The sequence below is a fragment of the Anas platyrhynchos genome, chromosome 16 (assembly GCF_047663525.1).
Source record: "Anas platyrhynchos isolate ZD024472 breed Pekin duck chromosome 16, IASCAAS_PekinDuck_T2T, whole genome shotgun sequence".
Classification (NCBI taxonomy): Eukaryota; Metazoa; Chordata; class Aves; order Anseriformes; family Anatidae; genus Anas; species Anas platyrhynchos.
The window spans coordinates 9,569,158-9,588,860 of record NC_092602.1 but is presented as its reverse complement, the minus strand read 5'-3'; the positions used below and the strand labels follow the sequence as shown (position 1 = coordinate 9,588,860).

The window sequence follows — 19,703 nt, the reverse complement described above, 5'->3', positions numbered from 1 at the left end:
CTTTGTAATAGTTTTTGCTATTTGTCAGACTTCAGGGGGATTTTGCCCCATCTGTCAAACTCTGGGCGACTACAGGTCTGGCATCAGAGATGACAAGCACTGCCGTGCAGCCACTTTAATGTCTTGTGAGCTAGGTGGAAATGAACCTTGCAACAAATGTGTGCAGGGGCACGTGCTGATCTTGGCATCAAATTCTGGCCTGCATTCAGCCGCTCACTCTGAGCTAGCACTTGAGCTCCTTGCCACTATTGTTTGCTCCCTCACATCTTCAAATGTTGTTGGTTTCTTTTGGTATAAACACCAAGTGAAAGGGGAGGGAAGGAAGAATGCCTAAGAGCTGCTGTTGGAAGGAGAATTCTCGTGTAGCTGCTGCTGTCTGCTCTGTTGGGCCAGATGAGCTCAGGAGGAATGTGTTGCTGGGGTAAGTGCTGCTTCTTATCTACATTAAGTTGTGTTTTACAAGACTTCTATTCATCACCCCTCTTTCTAGGGATATACAATTAAATGGTAGCATAGCAGAAGAAAAAGTTCCTAAGTAGTTTTGTTGCTTGAAAAATAAAAATTATGAGTGGATAAAGCCTGTTCAAGTAGGTACTGATTTGGGGGGGTAATAGAACAAATAGTGACTATAAGGTCCAAAACTTGATTTTGATTTGACAGCTTTTTTTGTTGTTGTTTTTGATTTTTATTTATGTATTTATTTTAGCAACTGCAATGCTGAAAACTGGCACTTAGAATGACATGGATCCCTTAGTAAGGTTGCATAAAACATTTTTTTTTCTGAGTAATAGTTGCTGGTTTTGCTAAGGAAGCATAAAAAGCTTCTGTTCCTTCAACTATGAAACTGACAAGTACATTTTTTGTTGTCTGATGTCCACTGGCTTAGATGTGTGGACACCTTTTGTACTTGGGCACATATAATAGATATATTTAGGCAAAGCTGATTGTTAAACTGCTGCGTAGTTAGATAATGCTTGTGTGTGTGACATTTTAATTGGCAGGCTAGAACCTGCCAGGCCACTGAGAAACTTTTAGCGTGATTAAAGCAGCATGCCAGTGGATCAAATTTGCACTGAAAAAAAAATGAGGCTATACAACTTGCAAATCTTAGAACAAGTAAGCACTATATGTACCAGGTTCCCATAATAAGCAGTTTGGAAAACATGCATAAAACTTTGTGACAGGGCATATTACTTAACTGTAGAACTTATTCCCATTTTTCTTGGTCCTTCGTGTTCTGTTGTAAGTGGTTTGGCTTGTCACTGTTTCCAACCTGAGTATATTTTTTTGTTGTTGTTTTACAGCATACACCAAGAGTGCTTCAATCTCATTTGTTTCCACCAGGTCAAACTGGGACGTCTTGAATCTGTGATAAAATATAATGGAACCCAGAGCTGAAAAATGCTTAACGACACCAGAGTGCTTTGTAACACTGGTGTGTAATTACGTTGTGGTTTGCAGAGTGAATTAGTACTTGCTATAGCAACCTGCAGGTGTACCAGTCTAGCTTAATGGTCTTGGGGTCTTTTTATTCTGTTACATCTTCTACTTCAACAAGCATTCAGCTTTCAAAGAATTTGTTGCTAGTATAGTTTTCTTGTTTTTCATTACTATGTATTTTCTGTGGGCATATTTCCAAAGGTAATGATAGATCCTGACTCACATTTTACTAATAAAATGCTGCAAAATTGTTAGCATACATATATTTCAGTCTAGGTCTTTTAGCGTGGAGACTTTTAGGTCTTTCAGGAAGGTAGCAAAAAACATCAGTTTTCTTCTGAACTAGAATAGATACTATAATGTTGCCAGCTTTTAAGTATTAAGTTCTTATGAACTTGAAATACAGTCAGTAAAGGGTAAGTCTTGTCTTCCTCTTATGTGTCAGAATTTAAAAATCCTGAGTCAAAATTGGAGTTTATTCAGTCATACATCCTGCATGGTTCAGTGAGTCAAGGAAAAACATCTTTTTTTTTTTTTCTCTGTCTGCTGTGGTTATAATCAAGACTTAAAAAAAAAAACAACACTTTGTCTAAAAAAATGTATTTCTCCTTTTCCTCCCCCTAACGGTTATAAAAGGAAAGAATTGCCAAGTCATCTGATACGTTCTTTTCCGCAGTAGCGAGGTCTACAATATTATGCAGAGCCCAACTTCCCAAAGTGCTGGTTATCCAGCCAGGAAGTTAGGAGGTGTTTTGGTGGGAAGGGAAAATGGTCTCATCTACAGTAAACAGCAAACTGCTCATCAGCTAGAGTAGTTTTTTCAGTAATATATTGTGCTGAGAGGGAAGTGTTACTATAGTCTGGTAGGAGAATGAGAACATGTAAATGCTTTGTGCACTACGTGGATTTCACTCATCTTCTGAGTCAGGGCCACTCAAAATGTTAAATGTCACAGGGATTTCTGCTGGGATCTCTGGAAAATCAGTCCTGGTGATCTCAGTAAATATTCTTGAGTATCAACAGGAGCTCTTTTTGTATGGTATACTCAAGTGGGAATCATGCAAGTTGTTTTGGAAGAGCTTTATTTTATAGTCATAGGTTCCCTCTGCATACACCTAAAAGCTGGTGAAACACTGACTCAGAAATGTCTGACACGATTGCTTCTCCTTGAAGTCTGTTATGTGTAAGATCTGTTCTGCCTGAAAGAATTGTTTGCTCTGTCAGGAACCCTGAGAGGAACTAAGGTTTCTTAGTGTACCATAAGACCCCAAGTGATGTGGATTAATAATGCATGGAAAAACTTGTAGTAGTTTGAGTTGTAATAATTCTGATGATAGAGCTGTTTATTCAGTGAGATGAAGAAATTTTCTGATTCAAAGATGTTTAATAGAAAGTTATTGGTCACTTATGGTCTCTAAAACCATGGTGTGCATAAAAGTTATGCCAGTGATAAATAAATAATTTGGGGGAGGGTGAATGAGAGCAAGGGAGGGATAAGTTGGAGCTGATCAAGTGTGGTCATTGTTTACGTGCTTTTTGGAATCTAGAATGCTCTGTCTGCAATCAGCGTTTGTGTGTTCAAAAAAAATTGTGAACATTGCTTTCATCTTCAGCAGTTCTTTTCAATTCTGATTGTTAGGTCCTGAAAGGAGTGCTCTGAGGTCTATGAACTACTATAGCACCTGTCTGTGTATTTAACAGTTCTCCTATCTGTTTCTATGACAGCAGAAACAAGTGCCAGCCACCAGCAGTGGAAATGGGTTCAGATTGCCAGGTGGTTGTTTCCGTGAAAATTCCTGGTTTGAGAGCAGTAAAAAAGAGGACTCAGTACCCTGTCAGTAGTAGAAGCTGCTCTTTTGTGCTTTGACCACCCAACTCTTAGGAGATGTTCTTGACCATATGAGTCTGGTCATCTTTACTTTCATGTAAGTCACAGGATTTAAAACATGCTTTTTGCAGCTTCTAGTATTTTAGAGGTTGCTTATCTTCATTAGATGCTTCAGGCTTTCTGCTGACAAGTGTTGTTAGCAGCTTCTTGGAGGTCAAGCTGAGATGGCTTGCAATCCGTGTGATTAAGTATGAATAAGCCTTTCTCTGTTCAGCAAAGTAAGCACCTCTGCGAATCCCATTGAGGTTGCTTACTATTAAGCATGTGGTGAAGTATTTTCTTGGACAGGATGGGATTGTGCACCAGCCTTGAAGCCTTGGGAATCTGTAGCAGCCAGTGTTTTGTTCTGAAGGTAATCATGTCCCCGCAACAGTAGGTACACGTGTCTACTGGCATACGTGAATGTTATGGTAATTGATGGAAAGCTAGTGAGGTGTTGCAGAGATTGATCAGAAATCTGAATGCATTTCAATTTGATCACCATCTTTGAAAGGTTTAATCTTATTTTTGCCATTCCAGTGCTGCTAGCCAGAGCACTGAGTAAGCTGCTCTGCATCTGACTGGGACTGTTGGTGTTTGTTTCTTCTGCACACTCTTTCTTCACGTTAATTTTTTGCCTTTATTTCCCTAGTGCTGGATTTGAAGTGAGGGTGACTGTATCCACATAGCTGAGCTGAAGGCAGATGGACATGGATGTGAGCCTCATGGTGGTGTTAAGCCCCCCCAGCTCTGTGCTTGCACAGGGCCTAGCGGTCAGTACTCACGTAGAGAATGAGGCTGTGGGGCAGGTGCAGGGCTTGTACTGATGAAAGAGAGCAAAGGTCTTTCTGACAGGGGTTTTGAAATTTAGTAGCACACGTGGCAAAGGAAACAGTCAGGTGCATTACAGTTTGGAGCTAAGGGCCTTCCTGGGGAGGGGTTTTGTGCCCCAGGGAGCAGCCTCTCTCCGGTCTGCAATACTGCAGGTGTGTATGGGAGGGTGGCCCTGCCCGCTGCTGTCCTACAAACCAGCGGGGCAGAGCCTGCACCACGGCCATCGCCACGAGGCCGCCCCACGGGACTTGCCTCTGACTGCCGGAGCTGTTCTGAAGCCCCACACACCTCTGGCCACGTCTGGGAAGGAGTCCTGCAGTGCCAGCATGCATTCATGTGCATGCCTGAGCCCTAGCAGAATAAAGGTGCTTCAGTTTCCCGAGCAGCCTTTCTGCAGGCGGTTTGCCCACAAGGCCACGGCCGCAGCGCTCAGGAGATGTGCCCTTAGCCTTCGCCCAGGGTCCTGCCACCGGATTGTGGAGCCTTGCTGAGGCAAAACTCCTTTCACAGAGCGCACAGGCAGCAAGTCTCGACAGGAGCTTGCACTTTGCATGGCCGGGGGAGGTTTCTTACACAAAATGTTCCCTCTGTGGAGCAGGACAGCGCTTTCCCTGCCTGCAGCCTCCCTGCAGCACGCCCCAGCTACGGAGGGGGCAAGGCCGGCTGCCCGGGCCTGCAGCCCAATCTCACTCATGCGAGCTGCTGCCTGAGGAGTGGTTTTAGCTTTTCACTTCGGGGATTTATGGGGAACCCCCCCCCCAGCAGCCTGTGGGGTTTGGTTCCTCTTCCGCCTCCGAGCGCTGGGCGTTCCTGCGCTCACTGCCCCGGGGCTGGCGTCCTGCTGCCCGCCCGGGGGGGGCAAAGCGGGGTGCGGAGCAGCCCCCCCGGGGCCAGCAGGACCCACACCCACCTTGCACCGCTGCCAGCCCCCAGCACTCACAGCCCAGGCTGCTTATTACACCCAGCCCCGTCCTAAACGCCCCCGGGGGAGGCGTCTGCGGCACCGGGGGGGGGGGAGGCGAGGCTGCGCCCCAGCGCCTCACCCCCGAGCTGCGGGGCTGGCCCGGCCCCGGCTCGGCTCGGCTCGGCCCGGCCCGCCCCGTGAGGATGTGACGCCGCCGGGGCCGCCCCCTCGGCGGGCGAGGCCCTAAAACCCGGCCCCGGCCGCCGCCGGGCAGCGCAGGAGCCGCGGAGCAGCGCGGCCATGCCCGCCCCCGCCGCGCCCCGCAGCCTGGCCGCCGCCGCCCCCGCCGGCAAGGCCAAGCTCACGCACCCCGGCAAGGCCATCCTGGCGGGTAAGGGGGCGAGGGGGGGGCCCGGTGGCCGCAGCTGGAAGGAAAAGGGCGGTGGGAAGAGGCCGGGGGCGTGCCCGGAGCCGCCGCTGCCAGCGTGGGCATCCGCGCCCCGCAGCGGGGCCGGGGTCTGGCGGCAGCCCCCGGGAGCCCCCCGGTGTGCGGCTGCCCCCGGCGCTGCTCCCCGCTCTCCTGCCCGTCCCCGGGGGTCCGGGCGGGTGGCGGCAGGCTGGGTGTGCTGGGTGTGCTGCCCCGGGTGCTGCCTCCTTCCCCTGCCAGGCGTCTTCTTGCGGGACGGTGCCCAGAGAGCGGGCGAGCGGCTTCGCTCTGAAACGAGCCCTCGCCGCCTTCGCCCGATCCTCACGCCCAAGGCTTTTGTGTTTCCCAGCTGGTTCCCTGCTCCCTGCGGTCCTGCCTTTGTTCCTCTGCCCAGCTGCCAGCTCCCCGCCGAGCCCCGGCCTCCCGCAGCAGGGGCTGTGGCTGCCCTCACGGCTGGGTGCCGGGAGCCCAGCCCCGGCTGCTCCCCTCCTGCCGCCCCCTGCCCCAGGTGGATGCGGGCGCTGGGGTGTGCAAAGGGCACCGAAACCTCCCCGGGTCACGTCCTGCCCTGCCGGAGGACTGGGGTGCAAGCAGGGGGCAACCGCGGCCAAAGGAGCCTCGTCCAGCAAAAAAAAAAAAACAGTGAGGGTACAAGCTGCCGGCTCGAGCTCCGGATCTGTGCTGCCACCCCCTCGAAGCAGGGAGTTAGCTCAGCCTTGCTCTTACACCCTTTATTCGGAGGCCCTTAAAAGACAGCTTAACCCAAGTTTAGGATGGGGAAGGACGGGCTGCTTGCTCCCACCCAAAAACCCCAGTCTCTCCCAGCTCGCTGCCCACACACTGTGTCGGGTTACTGCTGCCAGGACCCGTGCGTCAGGAGGCTTCGGCAGCTCCTGTGTGGGTCCCTAATCGGGGATCATCAGCTGTAGGTGGCTTAGCAGCGAGTGCAGGCTGCAGGCCTGCCCTTCCCTCGCTGGCCAGGACTCCTGCAAGCAGCTCTGCTCGTGGAGGAGCCCTCATGGGTCCACGTGAGGCTGCGGAGGTGGAAGAAGGGCCCCATTGAGATGCTAGTCCTCTCCTTGCAGGCAGCAAATCAGAGTAATTGGTTAATGGGCAGAAGTCCAGCCTTGCCTCTGTGGCATCTAATTGTGTTACAGAAGCGCAGCAGTGGCGGGGCGCCGCCGTTAACTCGCTGTGCCCCGGGCTGCTCGGGGGTGTGGTGCAGTCAGGGGGTGCCCGCGCTGACCCGGGGGCGTTCACTGACCCCTGCCAGCACCATGCGTGCCCGTGCTCCAGAGCTCTGCTTTTTGGAGAGCTGGAGGCGCTCAGGCAAGACCATTCCCACTGTGCTGTGCTTCATCTGCCTTGCGCTGCCTGCGTTAAGTATCCTGCTCCTATCCTGCTCCGGGTGCACGTCTGCTACCGCACCCTGCGCAGCCCAGACCCTCTGCCATGGGTCCCTCTGCTCCCTTGCACCTCCCAGACCCAAGCAGCGTGGGTCTGGCACTTCTTAAAGGATGCCAGTGAAGCTCTCGCTGCCAAGAGTTCTTCTTCATTGTCACCGCAGACAAACAAAAAGTTAAAAATTAATTTTACAAATGGGCCCTCCTGTGTCCAAGCAGTTGCTGTGTGCCAGGGCAGCCGTTCACCTCGCTGCAGCCACAGCGCCTGCGCCTCTGCTGAGAGCGCTGCTGGTGCCGCGTGGCCGGGACGCACGAAGGCAGCCTGCCTGTCCTGCGAGGCACTGCCTGGGGCTGGCCTCAGAGGTGCTGCGGGCACCAGCACGTGCAGTCAGCGAGGGGCACGCCAAGTGGGTGCGGGTCCCTGCTGCTGCCTCGCCTCCTGGCCCCGAGCCCATACTGCAGGGCTGTTCTGGGGTCCTGGAACCGGGTCAGCAGCGTCACGTACAGCTTTGGTGTGACTGTGTCTCACTGAAACTTGGTTAAAAGATGGGTAACTGTAGGTAACTGCGCAGGCTTTGTGCTGAGCGGGCATGATCTGTTCCTTTCTAACTCACACGCTGGCTGTTATCTGGTGTGAAGCTGGCATGGTTTTCCCATGGGCTGTGGCTGGTCCGATGGCCAGCTTGTGCTGTACTGCTGGGTGAACTGCTAGCAGGGAATGCAGCCGGGTCTCCCTCCTCACAGCAAGCTTTTGTTTTCCTCGCTGCCAGCTTCCAAGCAAAGCCTTAGCCCATGGGGCTGCTTGCTCCTCCCGTGGCGCCAGGCGCTGCCGTTCCTCTCACTGAGAGCTGGCTGCAGAGCCGGCAGGAGCCAGACCCAGAGCTCTCCAAGCTCATTTTTTGGGTACCGCAGTGCTCGAGGCCAGCCCTCAGGGGTTTGTCAGAGCCCCCAGGTAGCAGGCAAAGCCCCGCACCCCTGCACTGCCCGTGAGAACTTTGCTCCTGGTTAGCAGCGGCTGCCTGATGAAAGGCTTTGCCTGCCCTGCCCAGAGTTAAGTACAGACTGACTCCGTTTTTAGCTGGCTTTGAAGCCTGGGGTCTGTTCCCTCCCCCGGAGAAGCCGCCTGCTGCCTGCACCGTGCCTCTGCTCGCCGCCCCTGCCTCCGTGTAATCCTGCCTCGCCAGGGAGCAGCGCTGCTGGATGCTGTCCTACGCGGCGCTTGATTTGGAAGGAGCTGGCAGTGGTCGCGGCTGCTGCTCTGTTGTTTGCTGCGAACATCGAGTGCTGCTGGGAATGGCAGCGATGTGTCTTTGGAGCGGGGCAGGAGGGAGAGGGGCTCCTGTGGGCAGGAAGGGAAGGGCACGAAGCTGCACCTTCAGCAGGGAGTCCGGGGGCAGGTAAAGAGCAAAGTAGCAACCAGAGCTTTAGTTTCCTCTTCTTTGTTTATCTCTTGATACAATCTTTCTTAGGAAGTGCTATACCTGCTGAAGAGGAGTCCAGGACTGGGTGTGAAAGCCGCTCCTTACAGGAGGCTCCTTCCTGAGTGTCCCCAGTCCACCAGGGCACTCCTGGAGGGCAGCAGTCATCCTGCCCAGGTCCTGCTTGTTCCAGCCCCTCTGCTTGCGTGTGTGGCTGCTGAGGGAGCAGGGGAGGAGGCTGACAGCCCCCCGGGCTGCAAAACTGCATCAAGGTACTCAGAGGCTGTGGTCAGAGCGAGCTGTGTGCGAGCTGGGGGTCAGCCTAGGTCTTTGGAGCACGCATCACCGAGCTGTCCGCCTGCCCGACGCTCTGCTTGCCGTTCTGCAGGGCACCATTTTCTCTGGGCTGACGTAAATGGTGGGAAAGAGCCGTCCGTCTTCCTGGCGGCACTCAGCAGCGCGAGCTGACAGCTCGGGGATGTTGCAGTGTCTCCCGTCACTGGCGGCCTCGTGCGTTGCATGCCAATGGGAGGCCTCTGCTCCTGCCCAGCCAGGGAGCGGTGACCCCGTACTCAGCATCTGGAGTCTCTGTGTTGCCCCCCTGTCAGCAGGAGCTGATATTTTGCTGTCTGTTGTCTTGCCTGGTATGGCACAGCTCCTCTGTGCTGGCAGCTGGGGAGCAGGGGCTGTCCCCAGGTCCCAGCAGTGCTCCGTCATCCGTGCCCAGCTGGAGATCGTGGGGGGAAGCATCCAACAGCCCCCAGCTCTGATATCAGCTCCCTGCTGCCTGTCTTCAGAAAGATTTTGGATGTTTAAAGGTAGCGTCTGGAGAGAGGTGGTGGAGCAGGGAGCTAGCATGTGCCCTGTGCTGCTGTCACCCCTCTGCTCACAGCTGGTGACACCAGTGTGGAGCTGGGACCTCGGGCTGCACAGGGGGATGGCGTGAGGGCTGGTTGAGCCAGGGGCCAAGTCAGGTAATGCTGTGACTGTAAGCAGGGGGAAACAGCTTCTGCCATTACGCTCACAGCCGAGGCATTTAGAATACACTATAAAATGTTTTATTACAATATTGGCCCATTCAAAGCAACTGAGTTGAATGAGCAAGTTGTGAGAGGCCGGCCTGTTGAAACATGACAGCTCCAGTGAGACTGGGGACAGGTTCCCCCCTCCCCGTCCCCAGGACTGCCTCCAGCGCTGTTGGCGCGGGGATGTTTGCCCACACGGGGTACAGAGGCACTGCGTGTTTGTGCTGCTGTGCGTGCCCCCGGGGCTGTAAGGCTTTCACCAGCCTGTCCATAGCCTGTCACGGTGACGAAAGTGCCCACGTGTGTGTTTACCAATGCAGATGATGAAACCCAGCGCGCCCCACTGGCCTTGCCCATATCAGATGGGAGACCTTCCAGGGCCCCAGCACCCGGGGCAGCAGAGATGTTTTCTGAGAAGGGCTGACCTGTTGCAGGACACTTTCCCCATTCAGACAACATCATGGGTAGTCCTTGGGTAACCTGGTTTCGAGGAAGCAGCCGTGCTGAGAGCAGTCCTGCCTTTTGTCGCCGCCGCTGAAACCCACAGCAGCCCAGCCTCGGCCTTCCCCGAGGACGGGGCTCCCAAGGGGAGGATGTGGAGGTGTGCTGAACGGGGTGTGCTGCAAAGGAGGTGGCCAAGCATGGCCCGTGAGGCCCGCAAGGTGCTGGTGCCACCCCAGCCGAAGCCCTCTCCTTGGGGGGAGCTGGCCCAGGCCTTGCTTTTGGGGCCCAGGTTTTGGGGCCTGGTGCTCGGGGCCCAGCTTTCCCAAGCGGGTTGCACAAGGAGGCTCAGAGCAGGGGGTGGAGCCCGCTGAACCAGTTTCCCTGCTGCACACACCGAGGGTTTCTCCACCGCCCGGTTTAGCCCGGTTGTGTAAATCAGATGGCGCAGAGGGGCCGGTGCCGCGGGGCATGGCAGGGGGATTCGCTGCTGCCATTACGGGGAGCCGCAACGGGCTGCCAGGCCGTGGTTGTGATTCCTGACTTGGAGCCCTGCTGGACTTTGAATTTATTTTTTTTTCCCCCATCTCTGAAGGCTAACCAGGCTCAAGGGGAAGGGCACAAAGTCCCCTCATGAGGGAAGGAGCCACGGGCACGGCATGCACCAGGCGTGCGGCCTGGGCCGTGACCCTCGGCTCGCGGCATAGACCTGAGTGAGCCTCCCACGGGGGGAACGTGGGGCTCGGCTTCCCCTGGGGTACCAGGGCCTGTGCATGAAGTCCCTCTGTTCCCCACACACTGCACCAGGTGTGGGTCAGCCCTGTGCTGCCAGGCCCTCAGGGGTAACATCCTGAAAGGATCTTGTGAAAGCTGAAGGCAGGAGGAGCTTTTTGTATGGAAATCAGGTGCTTGTGTGTCTTCGTGGGAAACTGCCCTTAAAATGGAGAGGCTGGGATTGCTCTCCAGGTGCCTACTTCTCATCAGAGCCATGCAGGCAGCAGCTGGTGCTGGTGCTGCAGGACCAAGGAGCAAAGCAAGTCACCACAGCCCCCAGTGCCTGCCTGGCTCCCGGAGAGGGCGACGGATGCCAACTGGGGCTTGGTGGGGTCTGACAGTGCTGGGGGCTTCCCTCAAGGCCCCAGGACACAGCCAGCTGCGTCCTCCTGCCCCCAGCACCCATCCTGTGGGACAGGCTGGTGACAGTGCTGCTGGTGTCCCCAGGGCCCCCGAGGAGCTGCTTGCTCATGGTGCACAGGGACCCCAGCATTGTCATGAGCTGTGCGTGCTCATGCCCGAGCCACAGGGCAGTGCCCTTCTGCTGTCCCCAAAAACCCTTTTCTCCTTCCTGCCAAGTCCCCGTGGCAGTGTCCAAGAGCTGTGGCCCAACACTGGCCTCACCCATCCAAAAAGTGAATTATATTTATTCTGGGGAAGTAATGCCAAGCGTGTTTTTGACAGCGGGTGCCCTCCTCTGCCTTTCCACCGGGTCTGGGTGTGCTGGCAGCGCCTGCGGGCTCGGTGCAGGCAGGGAGCGAGCCCTGGCACCGGCAGAGCCCCCCTCGATGCATCCCTGAAGGATGTCCTTGTCCTCTCTCCATCTCATCTAGCTAATGGATGAGAACCTTGGCTGTCGCTGGCCCGCTTGCTCTTTCACCTCCTGAGCGGTCGCTGCTGCTGGTGCTGACTCCGCAGTGTTGCAAGAGCTACAGCGGCCGGTTAAAGTCCGGGTAAACAGGTTGCAGGGCCCTCTGCACCCCCGGCGAGGGAGGGCGTGTTGGAAGGACCCAGTGCCGGGCTGGCTTGCAGGGGATGGGGTGATTTATTTGCATAGAATAAGGTTTCTGCTGGAATAAAACAGCGTGGGGAGACAAAGCTGAGGCAGCAGGGCAGGACCTCTGCTTGGCTTGCCTGCCTGGCTGGCTCATGTTGCTCTGCAGGCAGAGGAAAGGAGGAAAAAGCTGCCCAAAGCTCAGAGTTCCCACGCTGTCCTGGCACGCCAGAGCTGTGTGTCCTGTCCCAAAACAGCCGGGGTGCTGCAGAGGCTCTGTGGTGCCTGGGCATGGCCCCCCCAGCAGCATCCCTCCCTGCTGCCTCTGCTTGCTTTGTCTGCCCTGCCCGCGGGCGCTGCTGTTCCCTGGGCTGTGGTTTGTTTCGGGTGCTTCCCTGCTCTGGGAGCTGCCAGGGCAGCAGCTGGCACCGGGGGAACGAGCAGGAGCAAATATTGACAGCTCGTGAAACATCCGCAGTGTGGCAGCGCTGGGGAGCAGCGTGGTGCTCAGCGTGCTGGGGCTGCTGCTCTCAGAGAGCCAGGGGCAGCTCAGGAGGAGAACAAGAGGCCCCTGAGTGTGCTGGGGCTGGCCCTGTGTCCCCTGTGAGGGACGATGCTCTTGGCCCCCTGCATCACTCTGAAAAGTCCTTTGGGATGGCCCCCAGTGGGGCCGTTGCCCTCTGCTTTCAGAAGGCTGAGTCTGAGATAGGGCAGCGCTGCTGCAGGTGCTGCCAGCTGGGATGCCAGGGGCTGACAAGTGGGGTTTGTGCTGGGTGAGAGGGGGCTGTGGGTGCCAGGGCCCCGCAGGTTTCGCCCTGCAGTGGTGGCAGCTGCTGGCTTCAGTGCCTGTCTGCTGGGAGAGGAATTGAGACACTGCTTTTGGAAATGTGCTCTGCTTTGGCACCCACGCTGGGAGCTGGCACAGCATGACCAGCATGTACCCAGCGCTTTGGCACCCTCCCGGTGCTGGTGCCGAGCTCCCATCCTGCCAGCTCGGGCTTCCCAGCACCCCCAGGCGCTGCTGCAGCCAAGGAGCAGCCTCTGTCCCCTATCAGTGTCGCCTTGCTGGGCACGTTGGAGTGCTGATAAGTCGAGCCGTGCTCTGCTGTGCAGCACGGGGGCCGCATGTTTTGCTGCAGACCAGAATAACCCACTGCCTGCCTCACCCTGCTCCTGCCCCGGGGGGCCAGTCCCTGCTGGGGACACCCTGTGGCACCAACCAGGGCCATGCTGGTGAGGCTGCGTGCTGGGGAGCCCAAGTGCTGCTGGAGGAGGCGAGATGCAAGAGCTGTTTGCCAGGAGCGGGCACCAGCATGCACCGAAACTGCGATTAAACCCCCTCAGGCGGTGCGAATCCCCCAGGCTTGGTGCTGCTGCTCCCAAAGCTCTGGGTGCACAGGATGGTGATGGTGCCCGGGGTGCTGGCGTGGCCTTGGGCAGCGCTGTGCAGCAGGCACGTCCTCAGCCCCTGTAATCAGCACGCGGCAGCTTCCTCCGCATGGGCCCTGGCAGGGCAGCCGGAGGGGGTTGATTATAATTGTGCCTCTGTGCCGGCACCGCGCCGTCTGCGAGTGGGCTCCCGCTGCTGCTGAACTGCTGGAGAGGGACGTGAGGAGGCTGTGGGGTGAGCTCTGTGCCTCGCAATAGGAGCAGGGGTTTGGATGGGGCATGCGTGGTGCCGTTTGGCTGTGTTGGGTTTGTAAATGGCACCTCCTCGCCTCCAGGCTGCAGCCGGTTGGTGAGGGAGCAGTGGTTTCACAGAGCACCAAAACAGGCGGTTTCCAAAGCAAAATGCTCACTAGCTGCATGTTTCTGGTAACTTGGCCCTTCCTGGACAGACAGCCACCATGTCCACGGGGTCTGGGGCCGGCACGGCGCTGCTGCAGCCCAAATTTCCCCTCCTCTCTTCCAGGTGGCCTCGCCGGAGGGATCGAGATCTGCATTACATTCCCCACCGAGTATGTGAAGACGCAGCTGCAGCTGGACGAGAAGGCCAACCCGCCCCGCTACAAGGGCATTGGTGAGGGGCCGGGCCTGGAGGCTCGGGGGGGGCAGCGAGCAGGTCTGGGGGGAGAATGAGCACGGGGACCCTTGGCACGTCGGGTGGCGGTGACACCGCTGTGCTCTGCCCCAGGGGACTGTGTGAAGCAGACCGTCCGTGACCATGGCATCCGGGGGCTGTACCGGGGCCTCAGCTCGCTGGTGTACGGCTCCATCCCCAAGGCCGCCGTGAGGTAGGTGTCCCCTGCGCCACGGGGGGTCCCTGGGCTGTGCTCAGTGGCGTTTTCACAGCAGCAAAGCAGGGGGTGGCTTTGGGCTCGGCATCCCCCTGTCCCTTGGCGGGGTGTGTGGGGCACCCCCGGGGTTGTCACCGCGGCCTCTCCGCAGGTTCGGCATGTTCGAGTTCCTCAGCAACCAGATGAGAGACGAGAAGGGCCGGCTGGACAGCACGCGGGGCCTCATCTGCGGGCTGGGCGCCGGCGTGGCCGAGGCGGTGGTGGTGGTGTGCCCCATGGAGACCGTCAAGGTGGGGGGCACGCAGCGGGCCCTGGCTCTTGTCTCCTCCCCGGAGGAGCCCCTGGCCTCCTGGCCTCGGCCGGCACCAACGCGCCGTCTCCCCGCAGGTGAAGTTTATCCACGACCAGTGCTCCCCCAAGCCGAAATACCGCGGCTTCTTCCACGGCGTCAGGGAGATCGTTCGGGAACAGGGTGAGTCACGGGGAAGCAGTCACAGGGGGGCCTGGCCACCCCCGCACTGTGGGGACGGGCAGAGGCTGGGACCTGTGGCTTGGAGGAGGCCAGCGGCAAGGCCTGGTCTGTACCCAAGGCTGTGGAGCTGCATGGGGCCCCCTCGGGGTGGATTTGGGATGAGGCTGGTGCTCCTCTCTAACACCTTCCCTCACCGCAGGGCTGAAGGGGACCTACCAGGGCTTAACCGCGACCGTCCTCAAGCAAGGATCCAACCAGGCCATCCGCTTCTTCGTCATGACGTCCCTCAAGAACTGGTACAAAGGTACCGTGTCCCTGTGCCCCCCCAGTGCCACCCCGGCTCAGCCCCTTGTGATGGGGCACGATAAAAGCCAGGGGAAGGGCGTCCTGGCTGTCGGGGGCTGAAGGGCCCTGGTGCTGAAGCATCTCCTCACCTGCCCACTGTCAGCCAAACCTGGTGGCCTTCTCTGTGAGCTGAGCTTGGTCACCACTTCTTAACCTCTCCTCCTCTCCAGGGGATGATCCCAACAAAGTCATCAACCCCTTCGTCACAGGGGTGTTTGGAGCCCTCGCAGGAGCTGCGAGCGTCTTCGGCAACACCCCCTTGGACGTAGTGAAGACCAGGATGCAGGTATGGCACAAAGATACCCCGTGCTCACTGTTCCCACCTGTCAGTTCCTCCTGACTCACTCCAGCTCTGCATCGCCCCTAAATCCCTCCCAGGTACCCTACTCCAGTATCTGACCCTTCTTTTTCCTCCCCGCAGGGGCTAGAAGCGCACAAGTACAAGAGCACCTGGGACTGCGCCTACCAGATCATGAAATACGAGGGACCCCTGGCGTAAGCCCTCCTGCGGGTGTGGGATTGGGGCTGGAGATGGGTGGGAGCGGGGTCAGCCCGAGCTGGGGGACAGGCCTGGCTGAGGGGGGTGAGGTTTGACCCAGCTGCAGGAGGACAAGGGCAATGAGGGCACTTGTGGGGCATCCCCTTGGCTCCCACCCGCACCCACCGCCCTCTCTGTCCCCGGCAGGTTCTACAAGGGCACGGTGCCTCGCCTGGGCCGCGTCTGCCTCGACGTGGCCATCGTCTTTGTCATCTACGACGAGGTGGTCAAGTTCCTCAACAAGGTGTGGAAAACAGACTGAGCGGCGCGGGCCAGGGTGGCCGCACGCCTCCGCCACCACCGCGAGGCCGCAGCTGGAGAGCGATGACCAAGGCCGGAGCTGCCGCCGCCGCCAAGGGCCCAAGTCTCCTGCACGTGTCTGCGGGCCGGGATCACCACCCGGCCTTCCCGTCCCCCCTCCCTCCGCCAACCCAGCAGCCTTTATTTATAGGAACAAGCCGTGGAGCCGTTTAAATTATTGGTTGTGCGTGAACATGGCCGGGGAGGCGGGGGAAGCTGTACCCCAATGCCCCAGGCTGTGCCTGCCCGGAGCACGGTGGCTTTGTGTCCCAGCGGGATGCGCCAGCCCCATTCCCCGGCTGGGATGAACCCAGTGCCACCTCCTCGTGGCCCCTGGTTCTGCACCCTGCAGCACCCCAGCAGCCAGCAGCTGCAGCCCCTCAAGCTGCCGGCTGCTTGGGACCAGCTCTTTTTGGGGCTGCTGAGAGCCACCTGCGAGCCGTGCCGGTGCAATGCCCCAGCGCCACCCTTGGGATGCGCCAGGCTCCCAGGCTGCTTGGGGTGCAGCACCTCACCCCAGGTACCCCTCACCCCGTGGTGCTGAGCAGGCACCACCCAGAGTCGCCCAGGCCCTTGATCCCCCTTACCCGGGGGACAGGACCGGGGTGAGCCGGGTGCCCCCTCCACTTGCGGTTTACAGTTGAGACGCGTGCGAGAGACGGGGCGGGGAGGCGCAGCCCCCGTCTGAGACTTGGCCCCTTGGCACATCCCCTCGGCCGGGGGCAACCTCCGATGCAAAACCCTTCTTCCACATTCCCCCCCCTGCCCTCCCGCCGCCTCCTGTTCCGCTCCCCGAGGCGGCCCCATAGGTGACCCCGTAGCTTTCGGAGCTTCACCCCGACCCGTCACTAACACCCGCGCCGCAGCCTTGCCCTGCCCCGCGCCGGGGCTCGGCCCCTCCGCGTTCGTGCCAAAACTTTCCCCGGGGGAGCGGGCGCGGGGCTCGAGCTGCCCTCCCCTCGTCGTGTTGTCAGCCCCGAGCACAGCCTTAACACTAGCGCGGGAGGGCCAAGGAGGAAAGAGGAAAGCCTGGGAGCGATTCCCCTGGGGCTTTCTGCTTTGAAGCCAGTGAGGTTTGTTTTTTTTTTATTGTTATTATTATTATTCTGTTTTACATTCGCAATTTGAATAAAATCGGTCTGGCTTTAGCGGCTGCGGTGGTGTGCGGGCAGTGCTGTGCAGGGTGGCCCTGGCGGGGTGAGTGCAGGGTGCGCCCCGTGGTGCTGCGGTCATGGGGGCTGCTGCTGCTGCGGCGTTGTTTGGGTCCCAGCCTCACTGGGGGTACCCGGGGCGCTGGGTGGAGCGGGTGCTGCACCCCGAATCTCCTGGGTCTTGCGCTGGGCTGAGATAATTCCCCAGGGCATCGCTGCTCTGCCTCCCCCAGCCAAGGAGAGCCCTGAACCCCGCTGTGGGCTTTCTGCAAGCGTGGGGGCGATGCCTGGGGATGCCAGTACCACTTTTGCCCATCGTGTGCAGGTGCCCGAGGTCCTAGGGGTGGCAGGGAGCCTGGCGAGATGGCAGCGTGATGGTCACAGGGCTGTGCCACCACCTCAGCATGGCTGGGGGCTTCATCAGTGCCAGGATGGGGGCTGCGGGAGGGGAGCAGGGCCGTAGCAAGCCCTTCCTTCCCTCTGCTTTGCATCACCCCCGTTGGGGCTGGGGCTTGTGCCGTGGCATCCTCACACCCACCCGCGCAGCCCAGAGCCGGGGCGCTGGAGCAGAACGAGACGTGCTTGATCCCCGCGTCCAGCCGAGGGGCGGCGCAGCCCAGCTCCCCCCCCGGGGGGACAGCCGGCCCCAGCGGGACCCGCGGGGACAGGGACGCTGCGGGGCAGCATGCGAGGGCTGCTGCTGTGCGGGGGGTGGCTGCTGGCTGCCAGCTACGTGCTGGGCGGCTGCCGGCATCGCTGCTGCCCAGGCAGGAACAACGCCTGCTGGGCCCCAGGCACCCACCGGGCTCGCTGCTACTGCGACTCCTACTGCGAGAGGACGGGCGACTGCTGCCAGGACTACCAGGCCTCGTGCCGCCGCGCCGGTGAGTGTGGGGATGGGGAGAGGGGGTCAGGCTCGGCCCCTCGGCTGCAGGCTTGTGGGGCTGACCCCTCGGGATTCTGGGGTGCAGCTCGGGCTGGCCCCAGGCTGGCAGGGGATGGGCGATGCCTCTCGTTAGCGCAGCCGGTAACGATGGGTGACAGCAGAGTGGTTACCAGCAGGTAGCTCCTAGTGGGGACAGCGGCAAGGAGCCCCCGGCCCGGGTGGCTGTGCGTGCTGGCAGGTTTTTGCATCCTGTTCTCCACTTTTTCCCCACTGGGGCATTCTGGCTGCTCCCTGTGCAGTGATGGAGCCTGCAGCTGAAAATAACGGGGTGATGCTGCCCCCACAATGCCCGCAGCGATCCTTTGGGCCAGCAGCACGCCTGCCACCGCTGCGTGGGGACACGGGACCCAGGGCTGGGGCTGTGCTGGGATGCACAGAGCCGAGGGACACGGCCCTGGGACAATCACAGCCGTCAGCCCTCCCTAATCTCCGCGGAGATTAGCGGGGTCCCAGCTCAGCTCGATGCAGCAGCACGAGAATAAAAGCCTCCGGAAGCGGCACACAATGCTGCTGGGTTGGGGGATGAGCCACGGGGGGGTCCCACTTTCCCGTTTGCAGCTTCTCCCCTTTGTCCTTTACACTATTTAAGCTCTTTTTTCCCCTCTTTTCCCTCTCCTCTGCTCCTCCACCCTGCCCCACAGCGGTGGGCTGCGTGGTGGGACCCTGGGGGCCCTGGAGCAGCTGCAGCTCCCCATGTGGGGTCGGCAGCAGGGGCCGCAGCCGCCAGGTCACTGTCCCACCCCGGCACGGTGGGGAGCCCTGCCCCGACCTCAAGCAGCGCCGCGGGTGCCTGGGGGATGACCCAGCCTGCGGGGCCGCCAAAGGTAAGGCGTACCATACCCCCTTCCGGACCCACACACCATGTTGTTTGTCCCCACTGCCCACACCGGGGCAGCTGTGACCCCGCTGCTTCTGTGCCAGGGGTGGCCAAGGTGCTCCCCGACTCCTTCAGCCGGGACTTCAGGGATCCCTGGAGAAGAGCCGGGCTGCAGAGGCCGGAGGAGGCTCCCAGGTAGGTGCAGGGCAGCATCCTGGTGGCCCCTTGGCACCCCAAACTGTGGCCCCTTTGCACAGCCCCTCCAAAGCTATGGACCCCGTGCATCCTGCTGGGAGCTGTGGCCTCTGTGCACGCTCCCTGCACCCAAAACTTGGCCCCTTCACAGCCCCAAACCCCATGACCCATTTGCAGCCCCCCAAAACCGATCGCCCCTTTGCACCGCCCCCCCCAAACCCCACTGCCCTTCCCACCCCCTGCACAACCCCGACCCCTAGACACCCCCAACCTGCCCAACGAGCACACCCCACCAGCATCCCCCCGGCCATCCAACCAACGTTATTTCTCCCATCTCCCCCCTCCCCGCCAGCTCCCCCCTCCCCAGCTCCTGCGGCTTTTTCCGCCTGACGCAGGTGGCGGCCGCCTGCCGGGGGCAGCCCTGGAGCCGCCGGCTGCAGCGGGACCGGCGCGTGTGCGTCCAGTGCTGGGGGGACACAAACCACGGGCACCCCCGCTGCGATGGGCACGGGCTGCAAGGAGCCAGGTAGGTGGCACTACGCCTCCCCGAGGGGTGTCCCCCCCTAAAAACCCGAGAGCAGCTCCCGCAGCACCTCGCTTTGATTCTCACAGCAGCAACCTGTGCCCGATTTCCCTTCCAGGACATTCTGGGTGGCCGCCTCCGTGTCGGGGTGTCAGGGCTCCTGGGTGCGGGAGGCGCTGCAGGACAGCTGCACCTGCCCCTCGCCAGCACTCGTCTTTGTGTAGCCCCCCCCGGGAAGGTGAGCCGAAACTCCCCTCCCTTCTGACTTGAAAAAGCGGGGAAATGAAATGGGAACGTCCCCGCCCTGCTTTAATTTCAGCCCTCCGCACGCTTGCTGCCTGCCTGCGGTGAGGGGAGGCAGCTCCTCTGCCATTGCCACTGCTAAAAAACGAGGGAACTGCTCAGCCCGCAGCCCAGTGACTAACACGGGAGGAGCGGAGGCTGACTCCAGCAGGAGGTGGGAGGACACGGCAGCGCTGTCCTGCTCCGCTGCCACACCAGCAGCAGCAACGAGCCCCCGAGCAGGCGTTGGGGAGCACGCAGGGCGGCAGGCAGCGTGCTTCCACCCCGACCAGCGTGGTTTTGGGGCGTCGTTACCGTGACTGCAGCGAAACGTCAAGGGCACCTCGGCTGCTGCGTGTGGTTTGTGGAG

General features: G+C 59.3%; 2 protein-coding genes across 3 annotated transcripts; both read left to right on the top strand.

Moving 5' to 3' along the window:
* Nucleotides 1-302: 302 nt before the first annotated feature.
* On the top strand, nucleotides 303-16,572 carry SLC25A1 (solute carrier family 25 member 1). Of its 2 annotated transcripts, none has more exons than XM_072024264.1 (9): nucleotides 303-421; nucleotides 13,440-13,547; nucleotides 13,662-13,761; nucleotides 13,916-14,054; nucleotides 14,152-14,236; nucleotides 14,436-14,540; nucleotides 14,752-14,867; nucleotides 15,003-15,076; nucleotides 15,267-16,572. In XM_072024264.1, the coding sequence occupies exons 1-9, from the start codon at nucleotides 394-396 to the stop codon at nucleotides 15,379-15,381; spliced, it is 870 nt and encodes a 289-aa protein (XP_071880365.1). In that variant the 5' UTR covers nucleotides 303-393; the 3' UTR covers nucleotides 15,382-16,572. The 2 variants fall into 2 exon arrangements, with proteins under 2 accessions (XP_071880365.1, XP_038043617.2); XM_038187689.2 differs by lacking the exon at nucleotides 303-421 and adding an exon at nucleotides 5,278-5,436.
* A 683-nt stretch (nucleotides 16,573-17,255) lies between these two features.
* Nucleotides 17,256-19,570, top strand: LOC101801461 (somatomedin-B and thrombospondin type-1 domain-containing protein-like). Its single transcript, XM_072024265.1, has 6 exons — nucleotides 17,256-17,454; nucleotides 18,158-18,340; nucleotides 18,438-18,528; nucleotides 18,881-19,054; nucleotides 19,170-19,289; nucleotides 19,371-19,570. The coding sequence occupies exons 1-5, from the start codon at nucleotides 17,256-17,258 to the stop codon at nucleotides 19,273-19,275; spliced, it is 753 nt and encodes a 250-aa protein (XP_071880366.1). The 3' UTR covers nucleotides 19,276-19,289; nucleotides 19,371-19,570.
* The last annotated feature ends 133 nt before the right edge of the window (nucleotides 19,571-19,703 follow it).

What these genes read in the sequence shown, in the direction of transcription:
- SLC25A1 (XM_038187689.2), top strand. Translation starts at nt 5,346, where the DNA reads ATGCCCGCCCCCGCCGCGCCCCGCAGCCTGGCCGCCGCCGCCCCCGCC. An exon ending in GGAGATCGTTCGGGAACAGG is followed by an intron (nt 14,237 to 14,435) that starts GTGAGTCACGGG and finishes CCCTCACCGCAG; the next exon opens with GGCTGAAGGGGACCTACCAG. An exon ending in TAGTGAAGACCAGGATGCAG is followed by an intron (nt 14,868 to 15,002) that starts GTATGGCACAAA and finishes TCCTCCCCGCAG; the next exon opens with GGGCTAGAAGCGCACAAGTA.
- LOC101801461 (XM_072024265.1), top strand. Translation starts at nt 17,256, where the DNA reads ATGCGAGGGCTGCTGCTGTGCGGGGGGTGGCTGCTGGCTGCCAGCTAC. An exon ending in AGGCCGGAGGAGGCTCCCAG is followed by an intron (nt 18,529 to 18,880) that starts GTAGGTGCAGGG and finishes CCTCCCCGCCAG; the next exon opens with CTCCCCCCTCCCCAGCTCCT. An exon ending in CACGGGCTGCAAGGAGCCAG is followed by an intron (nt 19,055 to 19,169) that starts GTAGGTGGCACT and finishes TTTCCCTTCCAG; the next exon opens with GACATTCTGGGTGGCCGCCT.